The 24,134-nt window shown below is 38.3% G+C and overlaps 1 protein-coding gene and 2 long non-coding RNA genes across 4 annotated transcripts in view; 2 read left to right on the top strand and 1 right to left on the bottom strand.

The window, feature by feature from the left end:
* LOC130179163 (uncharacterized) lies at positions 1–2,553 on the top strand. Of its 2 annotated transcripts, none has more exons than XR_008829242.1 (3): positions 1–409; positions 1,181–1,373; positions 1,643–2,544. It is a non-coding gene; the product is annotated as an uncharacterized LOC130179163 (long non-coding RNA). The 2 variants fall into 2 exon arrangements; XR_008829241.1 differs by having other exon boundaries at positions 52–1,373; positions 1,643–1,680; positions 1,827–2,553.
* Positions 2,436–15,221, bottom strand: LOC130179164 (uncharacterized). Its single transcript, XR_008829243.1, has 3 exons — positions 14,696–15,221; positions 4,672–4,840; positions 2,436–2,574 (listed from the first exon to the last, which is right to left on the bottom strand). It is a non-coding gene; the product is annotated as an uncharacterized LOC130179164 (long non-coding RNA).
* Positions 14,106–24,134, top strand: part of kiss1ra (KISS1 receptor a) — a 16,766-nt gene continuing 6,737 nt past the window's right edge. Inside the window, exons 1-3 of the mRNA XM_056391958.1 lie at positions 14,106–14,702; positions 15,182–15,483; positions 18,350–18,474. Coding sequence (XP_056247933.1) covers positions 15,231–15,483; positions 18,350–18,474 — 378 coding nt within the window. The 5' untranslated portion in view covers positions 14,106–14,702; positions 15,182–15,230. The remainder of the gene's footprint in view (positions 14,703–15,181; positions 15,484–18,349; positions 18,475–24,134) is intronic.

Consider the following 24,134-nt stretch of genomic DNA (forward strand, 5'->3'; position numbering starts at 1 on the left):
ATTTCCGTCTTCATCAGTACATACAGTAAGTGTCGCTTCATTTCACGGGGAAATTAGTTTATTTTTTCTGTACAACTACATGCAACTGATGTCTTTTCGAGCTATTCTGAAATTAGTAATTTTAAGTTTAACTTATAAGCAGGGGATCGAGAAACGAAAGAAATTACTTTCAGCAAAATGTAATTTAAAGTATGAATTGTGACAATATTCGTGAAACGGCCTCTGTCTGTAACTGAGGCCTTGATGTGCACCATCAGTGCTAAAGGAAAGCTGTGCATTGCACAAAAGGGGGAAGTGTAACGGAAAAAAAATCATAAAAAACCAGTCTGATAAAACTAGCACTTATTGCCCAACATTTCCATCCTTGTATGTCATCACCAGTTTATAAATCAAGCTATTCATTAAAGAGGTAAGCAAGACTTTCTACTTCATGTATCAAATGTATAGACACACCTAAAAAGTGTGATTTCTTATTGTAATTTCCTCAAGGACATCACATCATATGTCTGAATAAAGCAACTGTTTGCTTAAGAAATTATGACCCTTGCTATCTGAAACTATATGATTGTAACAGCCACACTTGCAAGTGTAATAATAAAACTCAGAAAGACATTTTCTTGTTTATGAACCTTGTTTCTACACAATTTCCATCACGGTAGCAGTCTCTAGATGTCACTGTTGTAGTATGTATGAGTCACTACAGTGTACTGTCTTTCTTTTTTTACCACACACACTGTCTGCTACTCCATCACAGATCAGAAATGATTTAATAAGGACTAATGGCATTGAAGCACCTGAAGTCAGCTTATTGACACCAGCTTGGATTCTCTTCTTCTCCATTCAAAGACCAAATGGCTGTTGGTGTTTTTATGTGTCCTCTTACACATGCATAGGTCTTCTTTCAGCAGGAATCACAGAGCGAGATCACATTAATTGACACCAACCATCTGTACTTCTACTGTGTAAGTGAAGGGAAAACTGGTTCCTTTTGCGTCAAACTGCCACCTCTTATAAATCAATAGATTGATAAGGCTGTGTACAAGAAGGACTGCATCAATCTTTGAACGTGGAACAGGTGCTTAGACCTCAAATGTGTTCATTGAACCACCCTGGACAGAACCTGCGTGCTGGGTTACAACAGGAAACTGAATCTACTTATCTGAAACTACTTGTCTTGCAGATCTTACTGTGCACCACAGATGGCTGCAAGGTGCTCAAATGCCAAGTGTGGTTGGAAACACTTATTTGCAGTTATGAAGCAGTGAAGATTCTCTGGTTGTTCATACAAGACTGACAGATTGCAGTCAGTTGAAATGTGCTTCCTTTTTCATCTCTGGGCATTCCAACAGTCTCAAATGCTTTCTATTCAGCAGGTAAATAAAGCATCAAATGGTACTCCTCATTCCTAAGTGGATACGAAAGGCTCAAACTTTTATTGCTTAAGAAATTGCTTTAAATTGCCATTAAAGAGTAGATACAAGACCATCAGTGAAGTGTGTTTTTATGCAGCCTTTCTGCAGAGTAAAGTCTCTTCCATGTTTATTAACAGTTGTTGAAATTTTGAATATAGTTTATTCTGTGTTTATTTACAACTGTTGAAAATTTTTTGCACCTAACCTGAGGCTGTTTTTCTCTCATCCAGCGGCCTCCCTGCTCTTAACCTGGCTGTCAGTCTGTATGGTAAAGTCAGGGGTTCTGGGTGGTGAAAAAACTAATTTCTAAAAATGGCCTTTATATTTGCCCACACTTTTTAAAATATCTGATTTGTTGTGATGATCTCCACCCATGAACTCAGGCCAAACAACATGTTCCTCCATGTCCCCCAGGTTTATGCCATGGAGGATCAGGATTTTGGCATGTCTAGACTGCCAACTGAGAAGTGCGTCATGACTGAGCGCCTGGCTGAGCTCAGAGAGAAACCAGCATGGAAAACCTTCTTCTACCAGAGGACATTATTTGGTGAAATACTGAAGCCAGTTCCTCCACTGGTCATCATTTATTAATTTATGTAAATCGAATCGTCATTAATAAATCACATACAGCTGTCTTCTGTTCATGCTGTAACACCATTCTCTTCATTAATTATCCAGCGTACACACCACTCACAGGAGCGCTTGTAAGAACATCTGCTTTTGGATAGATTTGTCTTTGCTGCTGTCCATAGGGATGGAAATCGAGAACCAGTTCCAATTGAGTACTGGTTCCAGATTGTCTGAACCATATGAATCTTATGCCTTTGAGCTTATCTATTCCTTTTATCAATGCTGGCATGCTTTTTCTGATATGCATGCTTTTTTTAGAGATAATAAAACAAGTTATGTTGTTGCTGAAAACCTGTGTCGGCATAATTTTTCCAAACAGAAAATCTGAAATTATTAAAAGAATCAATATACAATTGGACCAATAAGCAGAATTCATATTAATAAAATATCAATTCCCATCCCTAGCAGGCAATGCGTGTCTCCCCCTTGAAGTCTTCTGTTCATGCCTCTAGGATACGCCAGCCTCACCAGTGCTCTTCTGGCTCAGTGGAAGCAAATCCATGTTCCCAGATTCCAAATTCTTGTGGAGAGCCTTTTCAGAGATTTGGATTACAAAAACTGAACATTAGTTTTATTTGATAACTGACCCTCTCTGCACTAATGTAAATGCATACAGCTTAAAACACATTTCTGTATTGTCCTAAGTGACCACTACTTATTCAAGGCACAGTTCCCCATATCAGTGGCGCCAAGGCCTTTGTGTCGATGAATGTGTTTACATGCACACAGTATCCTGAAAAATAGCCTAAAACATAGCCAGGTCTTATTTATGTTATTCTCTTTGCATCCTCATGCTCCTATCACAAGTATAAATAGAATAATTAAGTGTTGTCATAGAAACGGAACATGTATATTATATAATAGAAAACATTTATGTATGGGATGAGGCACACACGTGTGTCAGTGCCCAAGGTTAGATAACTATTAAGTTGATATCATCAAAAGATATTGTTTCTGCATAGTAAGAACATGTTCGCTCCTTTCTTCTCACTTTATCTTTTTCTATCCACTTTCCTTTTTCAGGTGGAAAAGTTGATGGAGAAAAAAAAAAAGGAAAAACACAGAATGGTCCCAATGGTCAATGTGCAATTCATTTACATACACAATGTGGACAGTCCACTGAGTGATTCATGCGACATTAAATTAAGAGGAAGCACATTGTGTTCGCACATGTGCTTTACGTAGATGTCTCCTCTGTCTTTTCCCCCACTTTGTTTCCATTACACAGACACCTCCTAAATACAAATGTCCCTTCTTACTGCTGACAAATGCCAAGGGTTAATAAAACAGACAAGACAGGAAGCATAATTTTCCATTCAAAATCATCAAGCTCCATTAACAAAGCCCCATTGAGTGTGTTTATATGCACACCAATACCCTGTTATCCTCTGGGATACTCAGGTTTTGCCTTTTGCAGCTGGTATATCTTTAGCAATATTATGCAATCCTAAATAAGAATAATAATACAGAGATGAGCTAGGATGTGAACACAAACACAAATGACATCGGTTTTCATGATTCTCCTATCTCCTCCCTACATGTATTTAGAGATTGGTGTTTGGAGTTTAAGGTACACAACACTAGTCGTAAAAAATTACGTTTTAATCAGGATGTAAGCTTTCACACAAACGTGCGCACCCTGAATGACAGGCATACAGAGAAAAGAGTCTGACAGTCCACTAGCCCACCAGGATTTGTCCTTGTATGCCTGATGGACGGTCTGACTCTGTAATCATACCAATTGACATCAGTTGGTCTATAATTCTGTCTGTGGATGCTACAGATGCTGCTCCACTTTGCAAAACAAATAATGTGTCCATCTAGCCACTGACCACACAAGCTATCTTTAGAAAAGTACATTTAGTCTCAAGGGTAGGCTTAAAAAAATATGTTTTTGCGTTAGTTACCGGCATATCAACTGTGCTCACGTAAGCTTTTGTTGTATTTCAAAGAATTGTTCTGTTCAACTCAGGTTCTTTAGCTTGTTCATTTCCTGGCTTCACTGAGATAAACACATGACAGAATGTGTTTTATTTTCACACATACACATTGTTCTCTTTAGGTAATAGTAAAAGACCACTTCAGTTCTGAAGAGACAAATCCAAGTCTGAGCAGTTTTGTTGTCCAGTCAAGACCAAGTAAAAAAACAAATCACTCAGTACAGTCTTTTAAATGTGTTATTTACATGCATCAGTCACTATAAGAGGATCAAAACCTCCCATTACTTGTGTTAAATGGATAAACAGTAAATGTGTCTAAATGTGGCATCATGTTGCATTAATCGTGTTAACATAACGTTACAAGAAAACTCTAAAAATACTGTAGTCAGATGTTTCCACACGTGTACATTAAGCAACAGAGCTGAAGGTGAAGCAAAATATAGAGAAGGACAAGAAACATAGTCTGAAGAGGTTTAAAACTCCAGCAACACTTGTCATATGAAGATCAACTTTATTATGCAACCAGCACATCTGAGCTCATGTTTGTAATTTGCGTTTGTTTCACAAGTTGTTCCTTATGTCTCAAGTATTTCTGATAGACTGCTAATAAATAAAGCTACATTACATAAATAAAATGAGAATGCTTGGTTGTTACAAGGCAAAGACACACTACAGAAAATATACTTTACCTGCACTTGGCCAGTCGCTGCAGGAAAACAGAGAACAGTGAACATTGCCACAAGGAACTGACAGCTGACTGAATGAAAAGCAGCATCTCCAGTCTGTGGCAAGAGCAGCCAGTGACACTTGTAGCCATGGGCACAAGTTTGGTTTCATAGGTGGAGGGTCATGAAGAAGCTAAAACAAACAAACAAACAGAAAAATAATGTTACATCTTTACAACAAAGAGCACTGATCTTTGCTCTCTTATTCTGTCATGTTTAACAGTGTGTTTGTTTTCAGGACTAAATTATCTATAAATAAATAATAATAAAAATTGATTAAATTATCATGTTAACCCATAAAACATTATGGGTGGTATTGTGTCAACTCAGTGCAGTGTCTGAAGATATTCCTTTCAGGCTGCTTGAAGCCCTCACCAACATGGTAGAGCAGTCTGTACGTAGCCTGACAGGTTAAACCCAGAATAAAAGAAACTGCTTGTTATGCTTATTGCTTTGAGGGTATAGTAATAACTAGGGGAAACTCAACATTTCTATCAGCTCAGATCTTCTCTCATCTGGGCTGTGGTAGCAGAACAATGAGAAAAAATGTTTGCTTATATAATATTAGTACAATGGGTGAATGCCACATTTTGTAGTTGGAAATTCAGATCTTTGATCACACACCTAAATAATATAACATGACTACAGATGTGAAATATTTATTGCTATAATCATAACTGTTCATTAAAGTAGATTCACTTGGTAAAATATCACAAGCATACTTTTTAAGTTCAAAAAGCATCGTGAAGTACCCTTCTAAAGGGCGAAGGCCATGGTGTGGTCAACATAGAGGTGATTTCAATGAGCTCCTTTGAACTAAATATAGAAATACATCATGAATTATTGACGACCTTACTTCAGTTGCTTCAATTTATTCTCAACAGAAATCTTAAATGCAGCCTCTGTAAATTAATTGCTGTGGTTCTACTAAATACAGAATAATAATGTATTCACCTTTAAAATGTTTAGTAAATACCTTACTGTTTATAATATTTAAATGTGGTTCCAACATTTGATGGTATAATTAACCACCAAACCACCATACTATAATAAACCAATACTTATAATATATAATCTACTGTATATAATTTATAAATCTTTCCCAGCACTTTGACAGTGTAATCAAGCATAGGTTCCCTTCGGCTTGGATAATGTTTCTCAATACATCATCTACCTGAGTGTTGATGTTTTGGAACAGCAGGCAGAAAGAAGTTAATGGTATTTATCTGTCTTCGCTGGGCAGCCTTATGTTGATGGTGAAATGTTCCCTGTTTTTTTATTTTTTTATGTCAATCCTGGAGTTTTGCTAGAAATGTTATTCTTGTTATGGTGCCCCACACATTGTCATTGTAACACTGACTCCCTGCCATCATCTTCTTGTCACCTGACTGCTTGTTCTGCCTTCATCTTGACATCACTCACCCAACATCACAGTAATCATATTTCACATAGTAAACCAGTTTTACAGACAACATGCTGCCAGAAAACATGTGACTGCAGGCATAAATATAGAAATATGTTCTAAGGGAGAAATCTGAGGCTTTTTACAGCAAAAGTTTAGATGAGAAGACAAAACTTTAATTACAGAGGATGATAAGATGCCTTGGCACGATCTATTGTCTGTCTCCCCTCCTTCCTGCACTGCTGTAACTGCTGGTTTGAGCAGGCAGTGAGGGTGTGAAGCAGCCCGTGAGTCTTGATTGATTTAAATAGGCCTGATGAGCTAAAGTCATGCTTTAAGCTTCCAGTGGCTGATGAGGGACAGACACACTGCTGAGCTACTGATCATTTACAGCAATCATTAGCTGCCTCTATTCTTAACAAAGAGGGATGACTGGCCAAAAAAGGACTTTTCAAAATTGTTTAATGTGACCAGCTTGACTCTGTCCTTTCCCAGACAGGACAGCCTTCAAATTTTGTCTTTGTGTTGTTTGTATTCCGCCTTTTATCATCAACAATCCGCTGTAAGATATTTTAATTAGCCTCATTACAATAAACAACAAGCTATGTACTGTACATACATCTTTTAGCTTTAGTCACTATATGAGGATCAAAAGCCTCCCATTACTTGTGTTCAGTGGATAAACCAAAGATTACAGAACATTAATGAAGAGGGCATTAGGCAGGTGGCAATTATTGTAAATGTTGGAAGTCTTTTCTTCACAATACAGTGAGCTGATGAAAGCAAGTCATGAACTCTTCTGGTAATGTTTCATTATTAATTATGGGCAATTTGGCTGCGTATTTTTTTTTTTTTTTCCTCCAGACGCCTTTGAATCATAAATAACTGAATGTATAACTCTTTTAAGGAAATTCTTCTCAAAGGTACAAAAAGTATCTTTACCAAAACACTGGGTACAATGTTAATGTAATTAAAAGTTTAACAGCTTTATTAATGAGTGAATTTAGGTAAGAAGCTTGAAATTCTGAGTCGAGTCAACTCTGAAAATCCTGACTCAGGGGCAGAATATAAAGTCCCCTGACTTAATCCTTTGCTACCACAGCTGCTGGAGGGCTTTGTCACTCAGACACAGCTGATGCCGTTCTTTTTAGGAGGACAACCTCAACAACCTGTTGTCAAATCACGTCTAAACACAAAAGTGTCGATGTCTGTTCTGAGTAACCAAGCTCGAAGGCAAAGCTTCAAGTTGAATTCATGGTGCAGAAAAGAGTGGCGTGAGACAATTTGCGACAGACAATCAAACAATTGTTTGAGGCACATTAAAGCCTTTAATTATCTACAGTATGTTTGGACTAAGAGACATAACTGCTGAAGTCTTTGTGTTTAATTTCTGTCAGTACATTTGAAAGGCAGTGAATCATTTAACTGTGAGCGCTGACAGGAGCAGAATAATTGATAAGAGGTAAGGTAGACAGTGTAAAGAGCCAGGCACCCGTTTAAAAAAGGAAAAAATATCTCATCAGCTTCTGACGGAGAAGCAGCAAACAGCTTCTGGCTGGAATCATCTGAATATGTGTTTTATTTGTTAAGTTTGAATAAAAAATAATGATAATATTTTCTTAAGATTTCATTAGATATTTCCCTTGAATTAGCGCAAAACAGAACCACCTCATCTAAATGTATGTTAAAATTTTGATTTCATTACATGATAGATGTAAGAGCCGTTTTCTGCTTTCAGCCTGAAAACAAACAGGACTTTATTCAACCCAGCAACACAAGTGGTGCATTCATGCAATTTATTTTAAATCGGGTATCTGAGGATAATCTTCAGCATCCTCCACTTTTACAAAGAAATCCAGATTATTTCTGCTCAGCCTGAGATGGTGCAGTGGTGCAGACTGGATCCATCCTCATCCATTCATTGACTCATCTCTCCCTGGTATTGAGGGACGATTTAGGTTCTTGTATTAATTTGTTTTGTAAAATGATCGGTTGATTATGTTGCTGTGTCTGCCATCCATCATGCCATTCACTACTGAGTGCTCATTTCTGTTCATAATTTGTATATGATGTAGCATGCTAAATCATATCAGTAGATAACAAAGACAGACAGCTACAGTATTTCCCCTTCATTGTTAATCTTCTCTCAGCACAAATGCTGTCGTGCAGAACTCTGTGGAGTGCTAATATGTACTGGAGAACATACTCTATGGCCTATGGACAGTTGTTGAAACTCATACACTGTGTCAGAGCCTGTTGAAATGAAGTGATAATAACCAATGTTTTGTGCTTGACCACACGGACACTTCACCAATTGAATTACAATTCATTGTCAGTTGGTATGAAAAAAAAAATCACACTGGCTGGAGAACACTACAACAGAGGGAGCTATCATTGCAGGGAAAAAAAAAATCTATTTATTAATTCATTTTAATCATGATAATTCCGACCAAATTACCAAATTAATAAACAAGTCAAAACAAATACCAGGGACGTACATATTGGTTTAATGGCAAAAGATTTTTGATTTCAGTTTGACTTTAGCGTAATATTAATCTATTTACTGAGCAGGTGGGGGAAGCAGAACAGGATGTAACATATTATCATTACCCACCAACCCCTGGCTGTGAAGAGTCAGACATCAGTCGTTTCAGCCACATGTTTATGTCCAAGTGACAAAGCCGTCCAGTGTCTGTGGTAATTATGACGGACGGAAAGGATTAAGATATGTGGCATCCACTCTTTAGCGGCAAGACGCTTTACCATGTTCACCGCTCAAAAGTGAGTCAAAACGTTAAAGTCTCGGGCTGTAAACCATCAAAACATGAGATTGAGATTCTGTCGTTGATTCTTGAGGGTTGTGTTAGTTGGCAGATATGCACGTGTCTTCACATGTACACACATTTACCATGCATGTCACACCTTCACTCTCCACACACACACACACACACTCACATATTTGACATATTTGTGGATACGGATGCTCATGTCACATGAGGACCTTGTGCATCGTATCCGTCCTTCATTTTAAATCAGACACAGTCCTTGGGGATTGGTTGTAGAAGGTCAACTCAAATGCACAGACACGAATAAGACACTCCACACCGTGTGAGCATCTTAAAATTCACCACACAGTATATTTTCTGTTTCTCTTTTTCTACTCTGTGTGTGTGTATGTGCGTGCACGAGTGGGTATGTGTGTAATGTCCTATATGCTGTATGTGTGTATATGTGAGCCTCAGCGCTGTTTAGAATGGATAAATGTGAAAATGTCAGCCTCCCATTTTTAGTGTGGACAGGGAAAATGAAACTATTGGAAAACAATGAGGTAAGCCTGCTCAGACACAGATGGGGATTAGTAAAGTTAAGGACACAACTTTCTGTTGCGTCTAAGGCTACATCCACATTAATACGCTTTCATTTTAAAACAGCATTTTAAAATTAAAAATAAGTAAATACAAGAAATAATCTTCATCCATACTAACATGCCTGAAAACATGTATCACATGACCATACATGTACACTGGGTATGTGCATGCCAGTGTAAACAGGAAGCCTATTGGCTACTCTCCAGTTGGTTGTTTAAGTTGCAGAAAATACTGTAGAAAATACAACAGCAATGATCAGATAAGACCAGACATTTCTTTGCTTGAACCAACAACAAGTATAAAGTTGGGATGATGATGACGAACATAGACTGGGAGAAGGATGCGCAGTGACTCATAAGACTCAATCAGGAAGCGAATGCGAACTGCAGACTAAAACCCCAGAGTATTGAAACTAAAACAGGGCCAGCAGCGTCTCCCTAAGTCTCCATTTTAGGGGCTTGAAAACTCTGGTTGAGTATGGATTAATATACTAAAGGTAGCAGAAGTGATCTGTTTTAAAATGAAAATCTATCAGTGTTGATGCAGTTTTGCCTCCTACATATCGATCTGGTTGGATTGTTCCGGTCCCAGAGGAGGAACACACACTTGGCAGCAAGTTATCACCTGCTGTGAGGTGATCGACACCCCAGCTGTTCCTCTCTCTCTCCTTTGTGCTCTCTTTTCTCTCCCTCTCCTTCTCTCTCCTGCTCTCTTCCTCACTATTTTCTCATGAAGCGGTGAAGCTTTTCGTTTGATCTGTATATTTTTTTTAATTAAGTATCCACTTTGAAATACAGACCGTTCTACACAAAGTAAATACAGAAGTTAAGTTTGCGTTTTGTTTCGCTTTGATGCTCGCCCCCCTCTCCTTCACTATCCTCTCTAGCTTATTTTCTAACGAGCTACTGAGGCTTGTAATTGTATTTTGAGAGACGAAATAGACAGGCACACTTTGCCTAAACCGAAACCTGCGTCATTTCTATACAGAGATGTGAACCCACAAACAGACTGCATCTTGCAATGGGATAAGGGGACTTACACCCATTACGTGTGCCATAGATTCCCCAAATGGGAGAGGACATTCTGTTGCTTATAAATAGAATGGTTTTAATAAACTGTTGGCTTGTCTACAACCTGTCTGATCTTCTGACCATTTACTGACGGAAACTATGGCCAAAACTATTATTCCCCATATATATATTATTATTTCATACTTATTATTCACTATACTACCAATAACACTTTTTGTTTATTTCCCTTCAGATCTGGGTTTGTTTATGACGTAAAAGATATGAAAGAAACTCAAAATAAGCTGCAGCTGTAGACTTGTTGCTTGATGTAGCATGTTTACCATTACAACCTCTCTTATGTACTTTAATCCTCGGCATTGAAGCTGCATTAATTGTTTTTTTTGGCCAATTGAGGGCAGCAGAGAAACCTGTTAACACAACACTGACATATTGTAACCTTAAAGCTGATACGGCGAAACAGTTGTTTATTTACATATCCAATAGACATGAAGCAGCATTAATAATAATTTGAAGTAAATCACTCTATTAACTGAACAGTGTGGGGATTTGTCCTAAATGTATGATAGGATTTTTTTTTTGTTTTTTTTTTAAGCTTTGGCTGATTATTGAAGTGATATTGGATCTGATCTGAATTGATTTAACATGGAACTTCTTTAACTATTTTCTGTGTATGAAACATGATACAACTCATAAGGTCTCTGGATATTCTGTTTTGGATGTGCGGCCTACAGCATGAACTTTCCTCTCAATACTTTTGTTGAACGAACTGGATCTTTTATGCTCGTTGTCATGCAGTATGTGGGTGAGATAAAGTACATTTTTTCTACCAGGTTAGGACTGTTTTCTGTCATCCTGTAACCTTTTTTTCTCTTTTCCTATCCAGCTATCTTTAAAAAAAAGAAGATTTTTACAAAAGAGCATTTGTATTGTATTGTATTGTATTGTCTTTTTGTTTGACATGTAATTCTTCATTGAACTGCTTGTTAAATGGGATTGTTGTATGGAACTGGATTCAAATAAACACAGACTTTAATTTATCTACTACACACTCAGAGGAAATCATACTTTTCTTTCTGACGTGAATGTGAAGAGCAAAACAGCAAAATTTTCTCATTGCTTTCACCAAAAACATCTGACTGGCTGATTTAGTCATTTATCACAGTGCTTGCAAAAACTCTTGTAGGGCGAACGGACACTGCAAATATCTACCAACAGTATATTGGCTGGTTACTCTGCAATCTCCAATGTCAGGAAGTTACAACTCTAAGACAACAGTAAGATTCGGTCAAAACTTATCAGTGTGTCAACAGATTGTGTCCAGCTGTAGAATAGCTAGTGTTTTGAAACAGTGATTTTATAATTATTACACTTTTGAGAGGAAATGTTGAAAAAAATATGCATTGTTCTCCTCTGTCACACAGTGCAAGTCACTACTGGTAAACAGTTGTTGAACAACACCCACCTCATCTTACAAGAGGCTCCACTTCACCCATGATTGTCTGGTGTCATTATCCCCACAATACACAACTGCCACTCTAATGTTTTTATATGAAAACAGGCTGCTTGAAACAAGCTCTTTGTTTCAATTGGCGCATAAGCAAAAGGAAAAAAACAATAATTATGTTTAACTTTTCCATTAAAAACTTAGTTCTGAATTAAAGCTTTGTTGTAAAGAAGATATCAGCCATTTGATTGAGTGTGAAGATATGTTAATGTAAAAAAACAAAGCTGACTTTCCAAACTGTTCCCTTCCACAAAGGACCAAATCCCCAAATAACGAAACTCTTTTGGGTCACTTTGTAGTCCTTTTGTGTCTCTTGATGTTTTTGTCCCTTTATCATGATTGTGCATCTTTTAGTGGTCTTTTGTGGTGAGTGATATTGTAGCCCTTTTGTGTCTCTTTGTGTCTTCTTAGTTTTTTTTCTTTTTAATCTTTTTGCATCTCAGTCTTCGCTTTGATTTTCCTTGTGGTAGTTTTGTGTGTCACATATTAACTGTGTGGGTGTCCCTCCAGGCCACCTCTCTGGCACTGCCGCTGAAATAACATGACCATTGTCATAAAAACGGTGTGTGAGGTGATGACTATGTGTACCCCACTACACATTAAGTCAATTATTGGAAGGCAGATGGAAGACTACCTGTGGCTGCCACTGCATCAGGCTTTTGATCAGTCACTCAACCAGCTGCTCAGTCTCTCTTCTCCTCTAGACTCGGTTTGGACATAAAATATGTACGTGAAGACAGAAAACCTGTGAGAACACAACTCTATTAGCTCAGCTTTCAGCTTTCATTAATATTAAGACATTTAAATAAAAAAAGGAAAAAACTTTTCCACTTCTACTGTTTCATCTCTTTCATGATTTTACTTTATTGTACCCCATTTGAAACATCCTTTAAATCATGTTTATTCTTAAACATTTTTTTCCATAATGGAGATGAGGCTCATTGAATTTGAAATGAGGCTCTGTACCATGGAAACCCAATTGTTAGCTGCTGTAGTTAACCAGTCCCCAGTAACTGCCGCAGCCAGGATGCCTGGGAGACTGTCCAAAGGAAGCACAGTCCTAAGCAGAACCCTATGTTTCACCACCACCCAGTTCTCGTTTCAACACAGTAAGATCATAATTCATTTCGGCAGCAGATTATAATTTACATCAGCATTATATATTATATCAGTTCTCAGGTATGAAATGACTTCTACTCTTTCCACCCAGCTTTGCAGTTGGTGGGTTGGCTTGCAAACCCATGGTGCAGTCTGTTGCCTTGGCTAGAAGCAGCAGTACTCGCATCTGGCAGAACATACTGGCCTAGTAGTGTGTGCATTCTACACATTTGTAAATAGTTAATTTGCATTGTGCAGCAGACTTGTGTTTTTTTTTTAATTTTACAATTCCTGTTTGGGTGGAGCTATTTTGTATGTTCTTTTGCTTGCAATACAGCCAAAAATGGGTTAGATAAACTGTAGGTTACCCCAGGCAATTTAAGCTGTCAGGAAGACTGCTTAAATTGACACTAAATTGCATTGAGCATGAAATAATAATTGCATTTATTAAGTTTAAAAAACTGTAAAACTGCTGGGTAAAGCTAAAAGCACATCTTTTAAATTCTTTGCACGTCCTGTGTAGAAAATATCTGCATTGAAAGTTAAAAAACATACCTGCACAATGCTTGTTTATTTCAAATTCTCTTTCTATGTATTGTAGACTTGACTGACAACATTTTGACCAGCAGAGGACTTCTTTAGGTCCAGCATATGGTTAACAAAAACCTGAATGATACAGCATTTCAATATGGAATATCATGATTTTGTTGCTATGACATGGCATACAGATGCTTTTGTCCAAAGTGACTCACATTTTTTTCCTTTCAGCTACATATACACTAGGAGCCATATGGGTTTCAGTGTCTTGCTATTGGACACTAAAGGACAGTTGCCCAGGATATATGAAATAATGACCTTCAGTTGATGTATATCAGTATATGTTGTTTTGGAAAAGCTTCCAGGTTTAAAGCTGAGATTTAACCTGACAATGACACTGTTGACATCCTGTCTGTGTAGAGTCATGTTATCTACGCTGGCCCTGTGTAACAGAATGAGAAGAGAGCGAGAGGCAGAAGGGGTTTTTGGCAAATTGTTACAAAAAGATGGATTGAGGGATAACGTTGCTAGGAGACCCTGACTTTTATCCCGAAATCCTACAGGAATCCAGACTCACTGTGTGTGCGCACGTACCTCCTCCTCCCACTGCGTTTGTGTGTCCTCGCTCTTGCTCTTACTACAAAGCCATGAGCATCTCGCTCTTCGCTCTGCTCGAGTAGAGTTGAGGCTGATTCCCCTGAAACGAACTACAGTCAACTCAGCTGTGCTTGGAGAATGAAAAACGGATAATTCTTCAGCTTTTTGTTTTTTTTAAATACAAAGCATTTTAACGGGCATACTTTTGTCAAGGTTATAGAGCAAATGCCGACTCCCACACAAGCATGTTTCTTCTTTGAATCAAGTTACTATTCTTGCTTGAACTTCACTACGGGCGGTGGAACAAAGAGGTGAAAGCCAACTCAAGGAAAGGAAGCTGCAAGTACAATGGATTGTTTACTTTGGGGAATTAGAAGACATCTGTCTGCCTCTGAGCATGAACTCAGCTCCTCGTAAACAGATCACCAGAGCTGCCTGCAGGCTTGCTTACCTCGCAGGTCAGAAACACAGAGTGCTTTAAAGCTCTGGCGGGTGATGTGGTGGCAGCAGAGGGGGTCGTTTTCATCCACCGTGATCTGAAGAAAAGATGCATTTTCTCCTCTCCTGTGCCTTCTATTCTTCTGTGTCCTCTTCACACGAGCACATTCACATGCTCTTTGTGTTCCTGCTTTGTGCTGCAATGAAATGAATGCCAACTTTCCCCTTCGATACCTAACCGCTTTTTCACTGCTCCGTTAATTTCCTTCCCATATTCACTTTATCCTCAGACAGACTCATCTCTTAGCCTAACCCCTCCCCCTCAACCCATCACTATTGCACTTTCCTCTACTTTTCTCTCATGCTTCTGTCTTGATTTTTCTTTCCTTTCCCATTTCAAACTATCAATCTTTCTCTCCCTTCTTTAGCCTAAGGTCAGTCAGGACTCGGTGCACACACGCTGCACACTCTCTCTCCTAATTACCATCTCTCTCCTCAGCTTCTATTCTCACACCACCGTCACAATCATCCCTCCTGCGCTGTCAAAAATGTTCTCCGAAGAGCTGTGGAACTCAACCGAACAGGTCTGGATCAACGGCTCCCAGGTGAACTTCTCTCTGGGAAGACGTGGGGGCGATGACGAGGAGGAGGAAGGAGATCAGCACCCCTTCCTCACAGACGCCTGGCTGGTCCCCCTCTTCTTCTCCCTCATCATGCTGGTCGGACTCGTGGGCAACTCTCTGGTTATTTATGTCATTTCCAAACACAGGCAGATGAGGACGGCAACTAATTTCTACATAGGTGAGTAAGAGCAAAAGCTAGTATATGCAAATTTGTATTTCTGATTTCTGGTTGTTCTGTCACAAAATAAGATGCAAAAACAGGTTCAAATAAAGGACATCCTGGGGATCAGTGGGCTATCATGGATATATGTGCTCCCAGAGTGTCAAGTCTTATAATAATTTAATGTATGTCTCTTTCATATATCCTGTAACACTGCATCGCATGCCAATAGTGGGTTCAAAACATCCCCCGGGGTTCACAGAGAAGCTCAGTGTAATTTCACTCACTCTTCATTTACCTTCATTAGTATCCAGCTACCTGCAAGAATGTCCACTTTGATTAAAGGTTTCACTTTCACCATTAGAGGAACAAACAGGTGTTGACATGTGTCCTGAATCACAAGTGGGTGCAAATTGTTTCTAAGATTGATCACCTAAGAAGAAAAAAAGGGGACATAATAATTATCTGCTGGGGGTGTTTTGGGAGCTGCACAACATTTGGAATTATTAGTTTGTGCAAGACAGAATTTTTTATCAGACAATTGCTCAGGGCTTAAAACAGGTGTCATGTGTTTCTGCTTATTTGCAAAGGGTTTGGATCCCCTGCATATAATACTCAGGGGATTCATGATATTAATGTCATCAACATAAATAAAAAAAGTTTGTACATCACTGATGCTGCAGTTGTTGATATTATCTCAATTGTCGTTTAGTTTCAGAACAAAAATAAAATAGTCAAAGATAAGATATGTCATAAGATAAAAGTCAGGTTTCTGCAAGTTTTAGCGGAATTACCAGAAAATCTACATAATGAAAATGAATGTGGTGTTGTGTGAACATTACATGCCGGTTCGTTGAGATAAACGGTGGTGCTAATTGTCCAGTCAGAGTCCATTAAACCATTACTGAAGAAGAGGGAGCAACAAGATGGTGTAATTAAAAGATTTCCAGCCTCGAATACAGAAAAACAAATGTGATGGTTTGTTTCTTGTAGTAATTTACAGTCTTGTAGTTGCTACACAGATCAGATGTTTCATGTGTGGCGCAGAAGGTTTAGTAAACATTTACATTTTTAACACCTCAAATTTCTACTCAGGTGCTTATTATAGACAAACAGAAAATGTGTACAAAAACAGGTGGAAACACACGTGGAGATTTCATCAGGAGGACTGCAGTAATCGTCTGTGTATCAGTAAAACAAGAGAAATCAAAGGAGTGCATCAATCATGCACCTGTCTTATATCTCCTCTGGTATTCAGTGCACACAGACCTGAAACCTGGGTGATTGATTTTTGTTGAAGTCAATTACAGCATGTCTTATAGAGCCGTGATGTCACTGTCACTTGAGAATTGCAGAGATGACTGATTGGCGGAGGTCAAGTCCACAGAAAATAAGAATTAAAAATAATGAAATACATGAAATTAAAGAATGTCATATAAATATTGTATATATATGTAAATTAGCTTATGTAAATGGTTTGGTCTGTAATTTACTGCATCTGTTTTCGGATAGGGCCCCGTTGATGTGACAGGAATTTTGATCTTTGATAATATCTCAAGGCCACAGAATTGAAATAGTTTAATATTCAGCAACATTAGATTAGCGCCTGCACCATCTGGCCATCCTTTCAACATAATGGTCCGGCCTCTATAATGTGATTAGATCAGCAAGTAAAACAAACAGGAGATAGCGTACAGCATATCTGTCAGAATGACAGATTATATGGAGGGAGAGAAAGCGAATCCAGACCAGACTACCAAGCTTATCAGCGCAGCCTCTGCTTGGTGTATCTCAACATGAATTTTTTTGAGTGCATACAAATGAAGATCTGTTTGCCACTCTGAATTTAAATTGGCATTTCATAAGTGTTTGTGTGAGTCTGTGTGTGTATGTGTCAATCAGTCGACAATCGCTTGATTTTCTTAAGGCGCCTACAGCATTTCATGAAGTAAACATCAGATCCACCTCCTTCGTCTGTCTAACTTTCCTTTTTAGAGTCACCGAACTCACAAACAACAGGTCAATTAACATGTTGAAAACGTATAACGTATTCACTGCAGAAAAAATGCACTGGGTTTGTTTAGATTGTGCAGATGTTGCTTGGTGTTATTCCAACTCCTAGTAGATAATGATACTGTGTGTTAAGCGTGCACAGTTAGATTTCTAACTACGTTACGCTTTTGTTGCCAGATAGTTCTCGTCATCTGAATTTATTTAAATCTCATGATGTTGCCCTCACTATCAGATCTGTAATGCACCAAATGAAAACAGATAAATATTCGTTTAAGGTTTAATGCAGTATTATCCAGTTATCCACAATGCAATTCAGAATCAATTAGGGTTAATTGTGTTATTATATGTGGGTTTTTAATGTCCATGTTAGACTCATGTAACAATCATCACAATATCCATTCAGACTTGATGTGATGTAAGGTTGCAACCTATTTTTATTATCAATGAATGTGTAAATTATTTTTCTTGATTAATCCATTGCACCATAAAAATCCCAAAGCTCAATGCAACATATTCAAATGTCTTGTTTTGTTCCACTAACTGTAATAACCCAAAGATATTCAGATTAATATGACAGAGGACTAAGAAAATGTTCACTTTTGAGAGGCTGGAACCAGAAAATTTGGGGCATAGTTGCTTTAAAAATGACTTGAACGATTACTTGATTATGGATAATAGTCTCTTCACTATCAGATTGTTTATCACTAGGGTGAATGGTGGCATAGTGGTCAGATGTCTGTCTTTTTTCCTCTGGAAATGTTAAAGAATCAATGTGACATTTACCTGACACATCCTTAGTTATACCAACTGTACAACACCGTGCCGTAGACTTTTCTCCACAATTACTGCATGCTGTTTTCTCCCTGTGCAGCAAACCTGGCTGCCACTGACATCATCTTCTTGGTGTGCTGTGTCCCCTTCACTGCCACCCTCTATCCTCTCCCTGGATGGATCTTTGGCAACTTCATGTGCAAATTTGTTGCCTTTCTACAGCAGGTAAAAACATGTTTTTTACCTTGACTTCTTAATTGACTTCTTCTTTGGCCCCATAAAATGTGCTTTCACACTTACAGAAGTTTTATTTCACTTATTTCTGCCAAAGATACTAAGAAAAAGGACATTTTGCTCGATTTGCTCTTAAATTGAACGAAACCCCAATAATCATAATTTAATAAATTTTCTCACAGCTTTGATACAATCTAATGACCTCCCGCATGAGCAGCCAGATGTGCTCTGGTTTCATACCTCAGCTGTGTGCTATTAAAGAGTTTAAAATGAAAGGAATTTAAATTTCAGAGCTTGAAAACCTGCTGCTGAGCCATTGTAAAGGTGCAAGATACACAGCTGGGATCTGATTTATTAAAAATATGCAACTCACAATGACGAAAAAGGATGTCCATGCAACAATCAGAGGAAGAAAAGAAAAAGAAGGTCTGCCCAGCATCGACTGCTGACTGAGAACAATATGTTTCTACAAAGTGCAGCTACACATTGCTAAAACTAATGCAGTCAACAGGCTACACAACAGACACACCTCTACAGTTGAATCAACATTCATGAGGATTAATCGCAGGACTGTTGCATTAGACTGAATTATTTTTTGCATTAGGTTTACACAATAAATTGACAACTGTATTTTGAAGGAATGTCATAGATGCCACTAAAAGTAAACCAGCACCAGGCTGAAAGGGAACATTAGACACTGTATGAATGGATCCCAACATTTTTGCATTGTGACCCTTCAAAGCAATGCAACACACTGTATATTCACAGCCCTTTTTACTGGTTGCATAACATGTCGGAACCTGAGGTTCAGGTGTTTGGAGGCCTGAATGATTCCTCAATCCATCTCTAGCTTCATCTCATAAAAAAAAAATAATAAAAAAAAATATAAAAGGCACTAACTACTGTACTTCATGCACCTGCACCTTGTTATTCTCAAAGGCTTCTCTTTGATCAACTATGGCTTGGATTGCACCTCAAAGTTTCTTGGGACAAAAACGAAAATTATTTGTATGTGTGAGCAAAACATTTTTCTAGCAGCAATATCTTTTGTTTTCTTGTTTCCTTTCTCACAACCCCTTCAGTTTTGTTTAGTGACCTTTAAGTAGCTCTGATCCATAAGTAGCAGCAGCATTGCTTTGCCCTATATAGACATAGACAGAACAAGGCTGTTAGTCACTCGGACTATATAGACTCTTAAGTTTTACCTTGTCTGTCGGCGACTGTTCAATGCACCAACGAGTGAAATGACTCACAATAATGAATTCTCAGAGTTTTAATTCCCAGGTCTGTACAACATCACCTTAAGGTTCAGCAATAATTGATTTTCTGTGTGTTTTTACTGCTTTGGCCACTTGGGGGCAGCGTACCAAACTGTAAGCAACAATATCATTCATTTGGAGTTGTGTTTCCGGCCACATTGCAAAAGTCCAATACTTAGTCTTGCTGCAGCACTGCTTTAGTCTACCAACTGCTGAGGCAAATATCTGTAACTGTAAATAACTAAATCCTCCACTATGTTCACCAATATAGTCCCTCACTTTGTCTGTCTGCTCTTTAGTGTTTAGGGAGTTTATCAAAGTACCACCTGCTGATGAGAGTGGTGAGAGTGAACCAACGACAGTGAAGCTGCAGGTCATAAAACCAAAACAATGAGCTGAAAGATGCTAAAATGCTCTGTAGACTTAAGAGCAGGTGCAGGGTTTGGTTGTTATTCTCTGTGGGTTCGTCAATAACAACAAACCCCTGTCACATACATGAATTCATCTGATCCTTTGTTGATATAAATTATTGATCAGTGTGGCTTTAATTAAAGCCCTTTTAGTAGTTTATGTTTCAGTTCACTGGATTTTCTTTTCCCTTTTCATCTTAGATTTTAAATTTTGAAATACAACCACTCAGGGAAGCTAAACGTAAAATATATGGCTCTGCACTATGTTCAACAGCTGGTCTCTAATATTATCCAGCTGTTGTTTGGTGCTGACCAGGAGCTGGGTTTATCAGAGCTGGAGACAAGGACTGATGAGAGCAGTGAGTGCTGAAGAGAACTGCAGAGTAGGGGCGTGACTCTCTGTGACTATCATTACATACAAAGTCAATTTATCCATTATAAATCCAAAAATATCGATCTCTTCAGCTCTAAAAACAGCCTGCAGTCTTGGCAAGAAGTCTGCAGCAGAAACTTTATACACAGGCAGGTAGTAAACACTGAGGTTTTCTTGCTATTGGCACATGTTGGAGACGTAAACCTACATTTCGCTTCTGCATTCTGTTATTACATGTCTACACTTCCTCTCTTTGGACACATGCATCATCAGGGGGAGGCTGGGCCAAGGCCACAACCTGCTGACCCATGCTGCTTATTCAAAGAGGAAGGTCAACTAGAACATCCTTAGATGCACAACTTGTGACAATAAGTGGGCGTTATGCTCAGATTTAAACTGCCATGCTTTCTGTTACACTGTAATTATACTGTGCAAAGCACTAATAACTGCTGGCTGCCCCAAAAATAATGTTCATTGAGCACCCAGAGCCAAATAGCTTGAAAAGGCCACACTGTCACTGAGAGTCTAAAAGTAGAGGAGGGTTACCACAGCTCCCGTTTAGTTAATAAGCAACCTGTCAAGTGACGCAAAATATAAACCAACAATCAATAAGACATGACCTTCCTTTGGGAAACTGAGCTTAACTATAATGTGCAGTAAATTTCAAGTAGTTAAAAGTGTACCTCATTCATTATGTAGATAGGAGGGAGCACGAGACAATCTGTCAGGAAAAATGCAGAATAACAAGATATACATGGCTAGTTTGAGCATAAAAGCATAATTTAGCATAATAGACTATGATGTCAGTGTGTGACGCAGGGCAGGGACACAAGCAGGCAGAGAGGCTAAAAGGTTTTAGTGTGATTTAGTTTATTCTTCTTTATCTGAACATGGACACTAGTAGCTTGAGTCTGAACATTTCTTTTGGAAAATGGAAAAAGCACTTGTCTGTCATACAGCTTTATGTTTTTCTTTTTCACCCAGCCGTTTTCTCTGCCTGTTATCATCATCCAACCCTGCATGTTTTTTTTGGTTTTTTTTATGTTTTAATCAGTTACTGTGAAGGGAGACCATCCACCATTTATTACTGCATGTACCCGAGAGAAGGGTAATATTTGAGGGTTTGTATTGAGTATAATGACACAGGGGAACTCAACGCTCTTTATACCGCTCTAAGAAATATAGCCTGTTAACCTAAGAACGGTCTCCAAATTTCAGTTAATGAAAACTACCAGAGCGGAACAGCAGGTGTGGTGACCCATGCCTGCTGTGTTTACATCCATCATCATCAGAAGATTCTGTTTGAAACTTCGATCCCTGATTCCCTGCTGGGAAAAATGCTCTGTGGCAACTGCACAATACACAGTTAAGAAAGAGGAGGTGAGTAAGTACAAAAAAATCAAAACTACCATAAAGTCAGGCCTGATAGCATCAGCATACAGCAGGTCCAGGGTGGAGGATGGTGCAGTATTATCACATTTACGTGATTATACGTTACGGTTGATCTCAGCTATAAGGATCTAAGGTGGCGTGGGGGGACATGTTCTCTCAGTAGAGGTCATTTGACACCTTGGGAGAAATTATTTTCACGGTTTGTACAACACAACAGGAAGGAAGAGCCAAACACAGACACAGACCGGGCAGCCAGGAATGGTTCAGTGATGTCAATGGAAGAGATTGAAATCACTCACAAAACAGGTCAGGGGATGGCAAAAAAAGGTGCACAACATGCATGAATGATACACAACAATGTGGCTGGAGAATGATGGCTGGTATCTATACTGTGAGCTGATTGGAGAATTGGAAACAGGTGTGGAAGTCAGGGAATGAGAGACAGGTGAGCAGGTGTAAAAACTACTCTAAAAAGTCCATTTGAAAGTAAAGACCTACGTACATCTCTCATTTTATTTTGTTTTTTTTTCTCATCACCTTGGACGACCATTTTCACCAAATGGATCCAAGATAGGGAAAGTGACAGCACAGTAACTCCTTACTTACAATCACAAACTGTGATTTCATATCAATAATTTTTTTGTATAGCTTGAACAAACATGATATAATGTAATAAATCAGTAAGCTTTGGTGGCTTTTTTTGCCTTGGGCAGAGCCAGACTAGCTGTTTCACTACATTAGGGCTGCAACAAATTATTTTCATTGTTAATGAATTTGCATATTTGCTTGAAAAATATTCATCACAATAGTTCCCCATCCATTTTCTTTCAATCAACAAATTAATTAATCAAAGACATTTTGCACTAAATGTTCGGATATAGATCTTCTCAGCTGAAAGTGAATAATCATGTTTTAAAAAAGTGAAACTATTCCTTTGAATGCAACTTAAACACATTACATTTAAAACAACAGATACAAACCACTATAAAATACTGATACAGCCAACATGTACATACTGGTAACCAGTAAGACTTTAACAACATCAACATTAACAAGTGTGCAGCATACTGTTACTTCTTCAGGATTGACTTTGAACAACTTTCATCTTGTGTAATCACTGCTATTTACTGATTACGAACATTATCTGTGAAAACCTGTTTCTACTTATTAAAAATGAGAATGTCTTAATGTAGCTAGATATTTTATTTGTCCATTAAAGTGCATTATTTAAAACGGATCTTGAAGGGAAGCAGGGAGGAGGCAGTTCTTTATCATGACACCGAATAAAACATGAAGACACGGAATTATTTTCACTATTTTGCACTCTCTTGTCCAAGCCTCTAAAGACACAATCATGTCCTATTGATTTGACGAATACATTGTGCATCAAAAGATCCACCTTGCACAATTCAATCTTTCCCCAAATCATTAAAAGAAATGAGAGGAAATGGTTTTTGCTATTGAGTACACTGCTCAGCTTCTGATCTAAATATAGTCTCTTTCCAATGTCCAAACCTATTCCTTTGAATAGACATTATGTATCAAAAATAACAAGGCAGTGTGTTCTTTATGTACCAGATTTCTTAAAAATTGACGGACTGCGGTACCATTTTCTTCAGTGGCCTCAACACTGAACTCATCGTGACCCTTTTCATTCTCTCTCATCATATCCTCTGAAACCCTGATGTGTTGCTCTAAACCTCTGGAGGCCATGGGTGCCAGCTTAACGGCCGTAGATAAGAGGAGGAGAGAGAAAGAGGCAGATACATACACAAAACAGGGACAAAATTAGATTCCATTTGGAAAACGGTGCAGGGAGAACGTCTGACCCCCATTTCTCACCTGGCTGCACATATTTCAAAGTGATATGGATTACCTACATATAATATAGTATGACCATCAGAGGTCCATGTATTTGAAGTAAGCACAATATCATTTTCTGAAGAGGATGAAAAGAAGTGTGAGGCTTGTTTGCTTTCTCATTCTGCTCGGAGGGAAAGCAGTGTACAGATTTGTATGAAAAGAAAATAGTCTTTCTAGACAATGTTTGTGTATTTTCATATTGAGAATATTTTGAATTTTGTATATTTCAAGATCTGGGTGAGTCAAACCTGCAAATATACCTAAACAATCCTACTGTGACATGAATTCTGCATTTGGCCTTGAATTAGCATTCTTCTGATGTGCCAGCATTTAACTGAATCAAGCATCATTGAA

The sequence above is a fragment of the Seriola aureovittata genome, chromosome 12, assembly GCF_021018895.1.
Source record: "Seriola aureovittata isolate HTS-2021-v1 ecotype China chromosome 12, ASM2101889v1, whole genome shotgun sequence".
NCBI classification, from domain to species: Eukaryota; Metazoa; Chordata; class Actinopteri; order Carangiformes; family Carangidae; genus Seriola; species Seriola aureovittata.